At 47.8% G+C, this 14,331-nt stretch overlaps 3 protein-coding genes across 7 annotated transcripts; 2 read left to right on the forward strand and 1 right to left on the reverse strand.

Moving 5' to 3' along the window:
• The first annotated feature begins 1,332 nt into the window (after positions 1-1,332).
• Positions 1,333-2,756, forward strand: LOC119270965. The gene has a single exon (XM_037552953.1). It carries the CDS (start codon positions 1,676-1,678, stop codon positions 2,273-2,275), a length of 600 nt encoding a protein of 199 aa, XP_037408850.1. The 5' UTR covers positions 1,333-1,675; the 3' UTR covers positions 2,276-2,756.
• A 3,731-nt stretch (positions 2,757-6,487) lies between these two features.
• Positions 6,488-9,930, forward strand: LOC119266700 (EEF1A lysine methyltransferase 2-like). The gene is made up of 7 exons (XM_037547954.1): positions 6,488-6,941; positions 7,124-7,240; positions 8,032-8,166; positions 8,852-8,948; positions 9,116-9,219; positions 9,390-9,441; positions 9,559-9,930. The coding sequence occupies exons 1-7, from the start codon at positions 6,613-6,615 to the stop codon at positions 9,754-9,756; spliced, it is 1,032 nt and encodes a 343-aa protein (XP_037403851.1). The 5' UTR covers positions 6,488-6,612; the 3' UTR covers positions 9,757-9,930.
• Positions 9,931-10,071: 141 nt separating this feature from the next.
• Positions 10,072-13,965, reverse strand: LOC119266701. Of its 5 annotated transcripts, none has more exons than XM_037547956.1 (9): positions 13,409-13,965; positions 13,250-13,336; positions 12,519-12,760; positions 11,436-11,507; positions 11,247-11,314; positions 11,025-11,166; positions 10,862-10,942; positions 10,630-10,719; positions 10,072-10,459 (listed from the first exon to the last, which is right to left on the reverse strand). In XM_037547956.1, the coding sequence occupies exons 3-9, from the start codon at positions 12,753-12,755 to the stop codon at positions 10,328-10,330; spliced, it is 822 nt and encodes a 273-aa protein (XP_037403853.1). In that variant the 5' UTR covers positions 12,756-12,760; positions 13,250-13,336; positions 13,409-13,965; the 3' UTR covers positions 10,072-10,327. The 5 variants fall into 5 exon arrangements, with proteins under 5 accessions (XP_037403853.1, XP_037403856.1, XP_037403855.1 ...); XM_037547959.1 differs by having other exon boundaries at positions 10,072-10,476; XM_037547958.1 differs by having other exon boundaries at positions 10,072-10,516.
• Between the last annotated feature and the right edge of the window lie 366 nt (positions 13,966-14,331).

Raw genomic sequence — 14,331 nt, forward strand, 5'->3', positions numbered from 1 at the left:
TACTCCCTCCGTCCCATAACGTAAAGACGTTTTTCTGTGGAATTTCTAAAAGTCATAGACGCTTCGAAAATGTTGCCCCTCAAGTTGTCCAAGTACAACTTGAGCAGAGTGGTATAGCAAAATGGTGTGTGCGCGCGCGCGCGTGTTTGAGATTTAGCAAAATTGTGGCTTGTTGGTTATACATATCTGGGTTACTTGGAGACAAGAGATGGCTGTGTGCTGATCCAAAGGCGTAGAAGCATGTCAGAGGCTCAGAGCAATCTCGCCATGAAAAGCTCATATAACAAGCATTGTTGCATCGCCGAATGATAATAAATAAAATAAAAGTAGAGATGATTGGCGTGAGAAGCACAGAGGTAGGCAGAGATTGCGGGAATATATGGTTCGAGAACCAAATATACATGCCAGGTCCTGAGATTTCCGGCTCCAGTACGTTGAATGCCAAGCTGGCGCCCGTCCGCGTCGCTTTCGCGCCGCTCCAGAGCCAGGCCAAGTCTCCCCAACCCCCAAATCCCGAATTATTAATCCATACATCCACCCGTCCGTTCAATTTTCTAGAGCAGCAGAACGGCTGGAACCAAAGAAAAAGAAGAACACGATGTGCTAAAGCAAAGCTAATGTATAGTACTCGTATTAAACTTGCTCATGAAGCTGGAATTTCCAATCACGCTTATTTTACTGAGTTCGTAATCAACCTCAATGTTCAGTTAGGCTCTCAAGTCTGAACTCAAAAGCAACCGCTGTGGCGTTGATAATGATAGTATTATCTTTCCATGGTCTACTCCAAATGTCGAATTAACGTCCCAAGGACGGCGAGCAACTCTGAATTTTTTGATTTGCCGAGTGATGGATCGTTCACTGTGACTCGATCGAACAAGCAAGCAGGCATGCTCGTCAACCGATGCTGACAGACAGGGAGATGGATCTGCAGATTGAACCCATCCTATTCTTCTTATTGAATTCATCAGTTAATTAGAAGAAGGGAAATGGCCCGATGCGTCCCCCCTTGCTTGAACTAATCTAGACTGGAAGGAAAAAAGATAAGCCTCTGAATTGTTCGTGGTGTCCAACTCAGCAATGACTGTGAGTAGCTAACTAGCAAGCACGGCGAGGTCGTTGCTGCCGGACTGAATTTGTTAAGCCCTCCCCGGTCGTCGTCGTCGCCGTCCCCCGTCCACATACTCTAAGCGGCGCAGCCTGCGGGGAGAGAGGGGTGCTACAGTGACGTCCTACCAAGACCATGGTCTGTCATATTGCGCTAATTATAATTAAGCCGGCCGGGCCGATGAGCTAGATCAAGCCCTCTTTTTTCTGCTTTGTTTTTCTCCTCGCTTTTGTCCATGGCGATCGACGCCAAGCTGTCCGGCTGCCTCCCGCTGCCACATCGCCATTGCTAGCTAATTAAACTACGCAGCAGAGCCAGAGTGGTAGCTAGCTGTGGCCACAAGTTCAGCGAGGGAGCTGCTGCTGCTGTCCTACCCCCCTGAGCTGCAGCACACTAATCATTTGCTTGTCCTTTTCCATGCATCACCCACCATCAACTTGCCACCCCCTCCCATTCCTCCCTCGATCATATACCCACACCGTCTCCATTGATCTCCCACCCCACCCCCCTCTCACCACCTGACCCGCACGCAGAGCGGTCCAAGAACCCCCACCTCTCTCTACCTCTCTCATGGGGAACAAGCCGGCGTGCATGTCGCTGGCGCCGGCGGCGGGCGCGGCGTCGGCGTCGAGCGGCGGGGGATGCAAGGTGATCCACGCGGACGGGCGGGTGACGCGGCTGGCGCGGCCGGTGCGGGCGTCGGAGCTCATGCTGGACCACCCGGGCAAGTTCGTGTGCGACGCCTGCCGCCTCGCCGTCGGCTGCCGCGTGCCGGGCGTCGCCGCCGACGAGCTCCTCCAGCCGCGCCGCGCATACTTCCTCCTCCCCATGGACATGCTCTACTCCGTGCTCACCGACGACGAGATGGCCGCGCTCGCCGCCCCCTCCCACGGCGCCGCCACGGCCGCCACCGCCGCGTGGCGGAGGATCGTGGTCACCACCACCAGACGGCGACGGGGCGGGAACAACAGCAGCGGCGGACGCGGCGCCTCTTCCAGGCAGAGCAATGGCGACGCCGGCAGGGTGTTCCCGGTCGTCGGCCTGCTGCAGCTCCAGGACGCCCCCGCCGGGCACCCCACGATTGGCGTCAAGTCGAGCGGCGCCACCGTCGGGTTGAGGCGGCTCCGGTCGTGGCGGCCGGTGCTGGACACCATCGAGGAGGCGCCGTGACGCGACGCGGCGGCCGGCACGATCGGCCGGTTGGTGCGGCTACGCTAGTGTTAGGCAGCTAGCTTGAGCTGGCTCTCGAGTGTACATGATCGAATTAGCTTCTTCTACTAGCTTCTTTTTCTCCATTTCTTTTTTCTCTTTTCTGTAAAGTGCTCTACATTCTTTTGGCCTTTGTCAAATTGACAAATCGTTTTCCCATCCATTCTACAATCTACATACCTCTGGTATATACTCCCTTCGTCCGAAAAAGCACTAATTTAGTGCTAGATACATCCATTTGACAAACAAGCTTGGGGTAAGTTTTTTCGGACGGAGGAAGTACGATAAAAAAGATCCTGAGACCTTAATCAAAAAAATTATGTCAACAATGCTCCATCTTTAACTGTAATTTTTATTAGTTTTTTAGGGGTGCACAATAAAATTGTGAAAATGATCTCAAAAATATTTGAGCCCATTATCATCCTGTGTGCTATGATTGGTTGGCAGAGCAGGCGGCACACAGGTTGTAGGGAGGAGCTGGATGCTACTTTGCATTTGGAGGAAGATATCTTTGTGCACTGGACCTCAGCTGGACATGCTACTTGCCAAGCTAAACAACGGACGGAGCAAGCCTTATTTTAGTCCATGTTGGCTTGTGTGGATGCAAACAATGAGATATACCAAAGATAATATTCGGATTAATGCATCATGCATGCACCCTGTCCTTCCTTAATCATGTTTTTAAGTGGGGGTTTGTATAATCAGAAAGTCCACTGACGTGATCAAAATTCCAGCTATAGACAGACTCTTGATTCCTTTTAAAATTTAGAGCCTCTCCTTGTGCTCTCACTTTTATCAGTCCAAAATCCAAATCTTGGTGTTGGTATCGTTGAGCTGTGAAAATCCATTTGATTTGGTCTCAACTGTAGGTTGTCTCCTGTATTGACATGGTCATTAAAGTGAAAATCCATTTGATTTGATCCCAAATGTAGGTTGTGTCTTATATTGGCATGGTCAATAAAGTGACACTTCGACCATCAATTTCTAAAAACCACTTCCTCTGTAAACTAATATAAGAGCATTTAGATCACTACTTTAGTAATCTAAACACTCTTATATTTCTTTAAGAGGGAGTATAAGACATACGAATATAGTTATGTATTATAAAGTGCTCCATCACAACATCTCTTATATTTCTTTACGAGCTCCTTTACAGTACCCCTAAATGAATATGAGCCATTCATTTCTCTTGATCCAACGATTGATGTCTATTGGCACTCCAACGTGTGTATGTGAGAGTACCAACAAAAAAGCGAGGGAGTACCTCGTCCTTGGGGGTAAAAAGGAAAACTGACTCTTATTCTTATTCTCATGGCTAATGGCTGATGCAGTACATAATTGCTAGTCGCTAGAACCCTAATTCTTTATCCTTCAAAAAAAGAACCCTAATCTTCCAATAGGATGGGCGCCCGCGGCCACTGTGGTCTGCCCGCGCACAAGAGACAGACGGCCATTGGGCCATGCGAATGGTCGTCGATCAGGGCTGGGCGGCGCCGTCGTCGTCGCCGTGGGCGCCTTTGCGATATCCATATTTCTCGTGCAATTGGAAACTCGCCCGCTCGCTGAAGCAGGATGTAATACCCAGGAAAAAGGGGAGAGATCGGAGCAGAGGTTTGGGGGTGAGGACAAGAGGAGTAGGTGAGAGGAGGAAGCAACAGGGAGGAGATCAATTCACTTTTCCATTTCCCCCTCCCCAACAGTGGCATCGTTTGCTTAAGTATCCACCACACACACACCCCACATGGGCTTACACACGTTACACGGGCTCCGCCCAGAAGACTCGCAGGCAATGACCCAACTCAACTGGTGACTGCACGATTCGTGCACTCGGTGTCCGCTGCAGGTTCAGGTGCTGCTACCTGAACTGCAGGCGTGACATAGGATGACTAGGGTGAGGCGGGATCATCAAGATGGCCGGAGATCTATCACGTCGGCACTTCAGGTGTACAAATGTGCAGCTGATCAGATCGACTTGGTTCAATACGGAAGGACGGGGAGTGGCAGTCAGTGGCTGCTGATTAGAATTTGTCGCATTGATGAACGAACGTCTTGCGAGCCTGATATCTCTATGTTTTAGTTTCATTTGTACTCTCTCCGTCCCAAAATTCTCTCCATTCCAAAATATAAGAACGTTTTTTATACTAGTGTAGTATCAAAAACATTCTTATATTATGAGACGGAGGGAGTAGATGTTAGAGATTTTGTGTGGTTTTCGAGAACCTGTGGCCAAGTTTTGTTTGATCGGTAACTTTCAGCGCAAAGAAAACATATGCATCGATTAGAAATCAGTAAAGGACTTAATTAAGAGGAGAAAAGACTAAACTATCCTTCTAAGTGGAGGGTCAGACTTAAGTGGTACTCCATCTTTGCTTGAGGGAGTACCAGGGTACCGTAAAAAAGCTCTTCTTTATGAAGGAATATATTTCATCCGATATTGTGTTGGTCTGGCATAGTGTGCCTAGAGTGGCCATCACAACATCATCATATCTTTCGTGAACTACACCATCCATACCTTCGCCAAACGGTGCTAGGATTCATCTCTAGGAGTCTCGAAAATGGGAGGCCCCCACCTCACGGTAGGAATGGGTCGCCCCGGACCTGGTCTTGGACCCGGCCCCTGTGGCCTCAAGGCCAATTTGAGAAGCCACGGGTTGACCCATATATAGAATAGTCAATGACCTTTGTTGGCCTGATGGGTATTTAGGGTCGACTTAAATTCTTGTTTTACATTGACTCGTCCACAAATAAGATGTTGAAGTTAGACAAGGTTTAATGGAATCTGACTAACGTAAAAATTAATAAGATTTCTAATACGTGGTTAACAGAAAAAAAATCAAGCAGTCTACTTATGGTTTTGTACATGCGCATCTTGCCGAAACATATCAAGACAATTTTGTTGTTCATATACACGAGCGTTCGCCCAAAATTATACGACACACTGCATTGCAAAATTGGGTCCTAGACAACACAGACACGACCAAGATTGCAGCTATTGTGAGATATAAGACTATAAGGTGGGCCGACCCAGCCGGCCCAACGGGTCACTTGGTGACGGCTCTGTTGACCCAAATCTCATATGAGACTGACCCACAGGATCCATTGGCCTTGATTTTTTGGGTCGGGCCAGTGACCCGGTGGGCCGATCCGGCCCATTCACATCCTGACCCCACCCCACCTCACACTGTTAAGGCCCCCACACTACACCCCATATCCATCCACCGATGACATTGTTGAGAATAACTTTTGACACGCGCCCCTCCCTCACATATGGCCCACGTGATGGCAGTGTCATCGGCATGCTCCGTTGTGGCGCATTCCCCCCTCCCACAACATCCGTGTTTGTTGCCCCTCACCGCGCGACAACACCATCGCCGTCTAGATCTCTCAGGACACGTTACCCCCTCCCACATCCACTCCACTTGTGTCATCGCCCCTTCAGGCAGAACTCCCGCACCTCCACCCACCCTGAGGAGGAGTACTTCCTCTATGAGTTTGAGGAGGAGAGTCGCCTCACTGGTTCCCTATTCGTGCACTGCAAGGGACCCAGGGGATACAAAAGGGGGGAAACATAAAGAAGCATGATCTCACGCACTAATGAGTGGGCCTTGCGTGTCAGTGAATTTTGGGAAGCAAGAGCAAGAGCTCGGGGCAAAGTTTGAGGGGCCAGGAAGTATTAGTGTACCCCTTAAAAGCCATTATAGATTGGGTTGGTGTAACATTTTCGTAAATTTCTGAGCGATGTTTTTTCATATAGTTTTTTTTCCCAGGATTTTCCATATAGCTTTTTTTAGAATCAGGGTGTTTCAAATTTTTTTATAGAAGCATCAGGAATTTTCATATAGCAGTACTACTAGTTGATTTTTTTAGAATCTACTCCAATATGGGCGATCACATTACCCATGCCAAAAGACCGGTCCGTTCCCCAACGACCAACGGCCTTCCCCTCCATTCCATTCAACTCCCGTACGTCTCCCGCAAAGGACAAGCCCTCCACCCTCACCGATCCCACCCAAAGCGTCACTGCCACACGGCCCACCTCACCGTCGGGCCCACACGTCATCGACCCACCCCCAGCCTCCCAGCCCCGCCACCACGCGCCCCATTCCGCCCAGCTCCCACACCGACACGCGGGCCAGCCCACTCCCTCCCTCCGTCTCGGACCCAGACGCACGCACGCACGCACGCACGCGACTCCCCCCTCCCTCCCTCCACCCCGACCGACACGCACCGCACCGCACCGGCGAGCTAGGGTTCGTTCGTTCGCTCCGGCGTCCATCTCCGGCGAGCGGGCGCCGGGCATGGCGGGGATACGGTGGCCGCCGGAGGATCCGGAGATGTTCCCGACGCGGATGCTCGGGACCGGGGTCTGGGGCGGCCCCCCCGCCACGGCCGCGGGGGGAGGGGGAGGCCCCCCGGGCCCGCCCGGCGAGATGGCGTCGGACGACGACCGCTCCGTGGCGGCCGACTCGTGGTCCATCAAGAGCGACTACGGCAGCACCCTCGACGACGAGCAGCGCTACGCCGACACCGCCGAGGTGCTCCTCGCCTCCTCCTCCTCCGCGGCCTCCGCCGCCGCGCCCTCCGCCTGCTCCTCCTCCCTCAGCGCCCACCACTCCTCCGACTTCAGGTCAGCCCGCCCAGGGATCCGCTGCGATCTGATTCCTTTCGTCTCTGTGATTTGGGGGAGTCCACCGATCCATCGATCGATCTCCCCCACACAATTGCATTCTGCCCCCTCCGGAACTACACAATTTTTTAGCCTGTCTGCTGAGTGGATCGAAATTGTCTCGTGTTGTTGATCTTGAGCAGCTTTGACAAGGATGTGCCTGACGTCGTGCCGCCGATGCTGGGCCTGCACAATTACCAGGACGGCGCGTACGCCGAAGACCTAGCTAATTACCATGAACGCAGCCACGCGGATGACTGGTAAGACTTCTACTTACTGCTTTTACTGAACTTGTCTACATGCGCTAAGATTTAGTTAGAGCAACACATTTTCTGCACGACCGGATGTTGAATCTTAATAAATGGAATCATGAGCATTTAGGTTGTAGCTTAGTTAGTACCATGACAATACCAGTAAGGAGCACAATCAACCTGATGTTGAATCTTAATTGATGGGATCATGAACATCATGGGAAGAGCAGTAAGGAGCGCAATCAAGGTACTATGCTGCCGCTTAATAAATGTAAAACAAACGTGACGCATGCGCTTAGACTTGCCTTTCTTGTGAGAAAAGTATTTTAGAATCGGAGCAATGAGATCTGGTATCAGGAATTATGGGCTAATATGGTTATCTATTTGGAGTTTGGCTGGTATAAGATGGTGTACGCTGCCTGTTGGCTAAATGAAAATCGCAACTGATCATGTTATCCTTTTCCTCTGTCTGATAACTATTTTGGAAGCCAGCTGTTTCTTGCCTTTCTCAGATTTGCCTTCTCGTGGGAAAATATTTGAAAATAAAGCAACGGGGTCTGATATCAGCAAATATGGGCAAGTATTGTTTTCTATTGTAGTTTGGCTGATATAAGCTTGTGTACACCGCCCATTGGCCAAATGAATATCACAACTCATAGCGTTGTCCTTTTTCTCTGCCTGTTCACTGTTTTGGACAGACGAGCTGTTTCTTGCAGCTATCTATAGTCGGGGATTCTGTAGAGTATCACTTACTTGAAGATTTCAGAGTGAAATGACTGTCTGGTTGGCATCTGTTGCAGGTTTGGCACCGAGGCCATGGATGTCCTTGTAGGCTGGACGAAAAACTTATGCTTCAGCAAGGATTTGCCCGGCTGCAGTGTACTTGACATAGGAACTGGGAGCGGACGACTCTTACAGCAGCTTGCAAAACAAGGGTATGCTGTGGAAACAGGACACTGACTAACTTGTTGGTTTACATTTCCCAAACGTAATCTTGACATGAATATTACTGTTGTCAACTTCAGTACTCTGGCGATGAATTGCTTTTCATAATGTTTACTAGATCGATTATCTTTTTGGTCCTGGATTTGTATGCCCTACATAAATAAAGCATACGATTTTAGGAAGATTACACAAAATGGCTCTGGATGTCTTACTGATTGGTGGCCCCAGGATCCACATGTTTGTGAGACATCTCACGGCATTTTATGGATTAGATGGTTGCGGTTAAATTTTATTTCTTCCCATGTTTTTATGAGAATACTGAGATTTGGATGCCTATGTGATTGTCGCAATTAGTGGCAAGTTAATGGTAGGTGGTCCCTATTTATTCATCTTGTCTATGTATGACATGTTAAAAGATATGGAGCATCATATGATTCTCAATTATCATAATGGAGCTGTCTTTTAAAACAGCATGTAATATACTTTGAAATAGTCATACGATACTGCTTTTATGCTTTGAGGAAGATTATGCTGGCACCTGGCAGTATCATGTTCCTTTCGAAAGGCGTCTTGGTGTTAGTTGGTTTTCGTACATAAGAGAAATTCCTTTATGCATTATGCCTGTCTCATTATTAACACCTCTTGGCAGTACTGATTTGTTATGTAAATATACAGGTTTTCTGATCTAACTGGCATTGACTATAGTGAAGCCGCAATTGAGCTTGCTCGAAACCTTGCAATTCGTGATGGATTTGAGCACATTAATTTCCTGGTGAGTTGCTCGGTGGAGCATTAGACGTTCACATTACATGATCGTATTTCATTTCCACATTTTTGCGCCTTCTTGTGCTTCAGTATGTAATGTTGAACATAGTGTCCCCGTATTTCAAAGATGAAGAAAGAACCCTTTCTGATTTATGAACCTTTTTATGTTTGCAGGTTGATGATGTTCTGGAGTCGAAGTTGGAGAGGAGATTTGAACTTGTGATGGATGAAGGGACTCTGGATGCAATAGGGCTCCACCCTGATGGACCTGTAAAGAGGTAAATGCATGTTTAGGTGTTCAGATGTACCTTAATCCGTATGAGTGATATTATTGTAAATCTTCATAGCTGTGGTTTAACACTTTGGATTTCCTGAATTTATTTTGACAAAAGGATGGGATCACTTGATTGCTTCCATGTATTAATTTGTTTCCGGTACTGCATTTCAGAATGATGTATTGGCAGTCAGTGGCCAGCTTGGTTTCCCCTGGTGGCATACTGGTCAGTACTTCCGTTGCATTTGTTAGCAGTATATTCACAGTAAAATTAACAATTGAGAAAGATGACTGCGTGCAAATCAATGGATTACCCTCTGATATTACCTGTGCATATGTGTAGGTCATCACATCCTGCAGCAGGACCAAGGATGAGCTAGTGCAGGAGGTGGAGAACTTCAACCAGAGAAAGTTGGGCGCTATGGTCTCTGAAGGAGCTCTTGCCAGCGATGCCGTGGTGTTCAAGTACCTCGACCACGTCCAAGCTTACCCAAACGTCGATGGTATTTGCATCGCCACCGTTGCTTTCCTGCATACATGAAATATATGTATATGTATCCATCCCCCCTCTCTGCCCCTAACTTATCAGACCTGTGAGTAACAATGTACCCCAGGACAGCTGCTCTTCTATGGATGATAATTTACCTTGTCGGATACGTTATTCGCTAGTGTGGTGCTTTGTTATGGCTGGATATACTGCGTTACTGTACTGTTTTAAAGCTTATCAAGCAAATGTTGCAAACAGATGTACAGAAATTTGTATGCTCAGAAAACTGATCAATAGTCCATGCACATGTCAGTAAGACAAATCAAAGAACTGTAGATCAAGCATGAGTTGCAGGATCACAGGTTCAGATACAGGCCTGTAATTCCATGCATTTTGCAAGTAATTTTAGGCAATCTCTCGAGTACATGGGAGAGTTAGAGAAGCTCACAAGTTACATCGTCTGGGTCAGTCTTGTGGTATGTACAGAGCCACTACAATCTCCTATTTCTTGTGCACACAGAAGCGAGTGGCTTCAGACTATCCTACTACATCAGTATCTTTTTCCCTGTTTCTTGGGATTTTTGCTTCTGTTAACCACACCGACGCCGCACCGATTTGTATGGTGTCAGTAGACGGGGATAAGGCGTGGTTGGTAGTGAGGCGGCGCAGGATCGGCGTCGGCATCCTCTTCTTCCACCTCGTCGTCATCGTCCTTGTCCTCGGTGTCCGAGAAGAACATGTAAGTTCCCTGGTTTCCCTGCAGTATCAAGTGATCTAGACCCCAGAGTTACGCATCAGAAAAGAGTATAGAACTCTGCAGTGCAAGTGAAACTGGTATCAGTGTTCTGCTGCTGACTGGTATCAGGATCACTACACCTAACCAGGTTCCAAACCCAACAATGGCTGGTCATTCAGTGATGAGGTTACCTGTTGGCGACGACGACGATGGAAGGTTGCCATTGCTCTCACCATCACCAAGATTGGGAACAGAATCCCAGCTGTCCTCAGCACAAGAAGCTGCTTTTTTTTCGTCCCCATAAAATGGTAAAATTCAAGATCAGAGGCTAGGCAAGAACAAGACCAGACTTTGTTAAAGAAGAGTCTGAAGATTCTGGTGTTGTGTGATGTAATGAACACAAATGTTAGCCATAGATCTTACCAAAAACAGAGCAAACGAGTACTCCCCGTCGCCGCCGACCATGAGAGGCAGAGTGTGCCGGAGAACCAGGAGGGCCAGGAACTGTTGGATCACAATGACATAGCTAGCTGTTAATTAGAAAGCCCTTCATTGATCCAAACACAGCCTATTCTGATGAACTCACAATGATAGCGACTGTCCGGCAACACAGGGCGCTGCTCCTTGTCCTGACCGGAAAGTAGTCGTCGTACTCGTCGCGCTCCGAGGGCACCATTGTTATGACCTGAGAGTCGTGGAGATCGTGCCGCGCGACCTCCCAGTTCCCCCTGTGGACAGGAGAGACGTTTTACAAAGAGACATCACCATGGTTTTGCATCAGGAAAAAGCTTGTGAAATGGCTGCCTGCCTGAAGTTCATTGGTATGCTTCCATAGTGGAACAGCTGCTGTGGGGCAGTGTAGCCTGGCCTGAATTGCTGTAGAAATAGAGAGTTCATGAGACTAGAGGTACACATGTTTATCTGTTTTTTCAACAAAACAAAACAAAACAAAAATAACATTGATCGTGTAGATAGGCAATTTTTGTTTGTCTTTTACCTGCAAGCATATTTCGCAGATGGTGTCGCCCTTCTCATTGCACCAACGCTGGATGCATTTTCGATGGGCATACTGCAAGAAGGAAAAAAAGGGTAATAGTTTAATACTATGTACTCCACCGGTGTAATCGACCGAAATACAGTGTCTTCTTAGTACATTCCAAGCATATCTCTATGATGATGATAATGGATCATCAAAAAGGACAAAAGGCCAGAATGTTTCTTAAAAGTTTCAGCTACATTTGACCCTGCGTGGAACATAGTGTAGGTAGTTGTCTCACGCATTGTGTGATGATGATCTAAATATAGCTCTCTCCCTTGCTTCCAACTTTGGGAAAGCAAAACACCTACACTTATTTTGCATTATTATTTACAAACAAGTTTTTTTAATATCATGTTTTGCACACACTATATATACATGTCACAGTCCAAAAAGGAAGGCCAACATTAGGCACTACTACCTTCCAAGCTACAATTTAGGCAAACATAGTGGATTTTATCCTGAGATTGCTGACCCTTTTCACATAATACTTAACTAATATAGAACCTACTGCATCTAACCCCAACCATAACAAATATCAACACTTCTTCATGGCAAGTCAAAACCACACTCATTTCTACTTTTTAGCACTACATGTCTATTTATGTCGCAATCCAAAGAGGAAGGCCAGCATTAGGCATTGCCGCATTGCCTTGCAAGCTACATTGAGGCAAACAAGGTTGATTTCATCATCAAATCTGTCACTGAGCTTTCCTGATACTTTAATTAGATACAACCTACTGCATCTAACCCCAACCAAAAATAACAAAAAATCCTCATGGCAAGTCAAACCTACACTCCACTAGTATAGTACTACTACGTACTGGAAACCAAACTAGGCACCCAAAATTAAGATCAGAAACACCGATTAGCTACTCCATCTCGTACTAAAAAATATCAAATTTCCCATCCTATATCAGAAAACTTCTGCAGCTGTTCTGGATTCTTTTTTTTGGTCAACGAAGTTAAATTACTGCAAAATTCCACCAAAAGGGGATTTTTTTTTAATAATCAGGCGTTCTGAACATTGTTGTGTTTTGTTACCTTGAGGCTGCCGCGGCAGGCGCAGGGGGCCTCCATGCCGGTGTCCCAGTCCTCCTCCTGGCAGATCCTGCACTCCACCATCTTGCTCGGGTCGCCGCCAGCGGCGGCGATGTCACAGCAGTAGACGATCGCCGCCGGCGTGTCGTCCGCGGCCGGCTGCTTCCTGCTCACGATGGCCGCCTCCAGCGTGGACTCCGTGAGCAGCCGGTCCACCAGCAGCGCGAGGTGTTCACCCATGGGCCCTGCAAGCACGCACGCAGACGCAGGTATAATCATCCATGGCGGCCTTTAGACTCTGTCTGTCTCGGGCATGCAGTTGCAGGCTTGCCGAGCGGGGGAATGCAATGCGAATATGCAACTGCTGGTGCTTCTTGTATTTATTCTGTGAGGAACTTGCAGGCCCCAACCGCCGGCTGCGAGTGTGATTAAAGTGATTGATAACCGCAAGGAACTGGGAGTTAACAAAGCCATTTTTTCTGTTAATCTGAAGCAGCTGGAATCACTGGCAGGCAGCATCGGCATCGAGAGCAAGAAGGGGACAAATTTTCTGAAACTTTTGGACGGGAAACGCAAGGAAGGCGGCTGTCGTGTGGCGTGCATATGCATAAAACATTCATCGCATCACAGCGCTGTAGACAGCTTTAATATTATTATTCTTTGGAGCAGAAAAGAATACACCACCGAGCAAGGGGAGAGACAATCGATCGAGAGCCAAACCCAAGAAAACTCACCTAGAGAAGAGAAGAGAAGAGCAGAGCAGGGAGAAATCAAGAAGAGATCAACTGAATGAAGATGGCTTCGAGGTTTCAGTGGTCTGACTGAATATGGGTTATATTAGAAATGAGCAGCAGCAGAACCCAACGAAAATGAGCAGTAGAAGAAATGTTTACCTTGCGGAGGTTAGTTATCACCAAGACGGCAGCAGGGGGAGGAGGAAAGCTTTGAAGGTTGGATTTGGGGCGTGGTTAATGGCCAAGGCAAGTGAAGGAGGAGAGGTTAAGCCAGGTTTGGGAAGCAAGAGATGGAGTGGAGGGGGATGTAAGAAAACATTGGAGGCCAAGCCAAGGGAAGGAGAAGGGAAGCGCAATGGAGAAAGAAACACACTCAGTCACCTCCTCTTCTTTCTTTCTTTCTTTCTTTCTTTCTTTCTTTCTCCTTGCTTCTCGTGGGATTTAAATTGGAAGACAAGAGAGGAAACGCAAGGCAAGGGGGAAGAGGAGAGGAAGGGGAATAGGTATATGCATCTGTCTGTCTGTCAGTGCATCACCTCACCTCACAACAACCTCACTGATACTCCTGCTGCTCTTCTCTAGTGCTGCTATCCCTTTGTCACTTTCCAAAAGCTTTCCACGCTGCTTTCTTCCAGGGCTCCCTCTTTCTTTCTCTTTCGTTTATTTTCAACCCGTTTGTAATTGTATTGGAGCTGAGAACAAGTCAGAGCGGTCAAAGTAAGAATGGAGAAGTAAACTCGTGACATTATTACTCACAAGGTTTCTTCGGATCTTCAGAGAGTGTGTGTGTGTTACTCGTGAGTTTAAATACAGTTGCAACTATGTACTAGTACTGCCCTCTCGCCATGGCCATTTCATTTCACACCAAGCAATGGCAGTGCCTGGTCCTGTCAAATGTGAACTGTTGTACTGATTTTTCCTTTTTACCGACGACACCTGTTGACCTGGGATCGCAAGGCGCAAGTTTGTTTCCTGTGCAGCTAGATGAACACGCGCGAACCAACCGATGATTGGATGGTTAGAAAGACAGTAGTATCCCAGCCCGCTAGTGACCTGGTCTGATGGCCTGCTAATCGTGCCAT

Source organism: Triticum dicoccoides, chromosome 3A (assembly GCF_002162155.2).
Source record: "Triticum dicoccoides isolate Atlit2015 ecotype Zavitan chromosome 3A, WEW_v2.0, whole genome shotgun sequence".
Taxonomy (NCBI): domain Eukaryota; kingdom Viridiplantae; phylum Streptophyta; class Magnoliopsida; order Poales; family Poaceae; genus Triticum; species Triticum dicoccoides.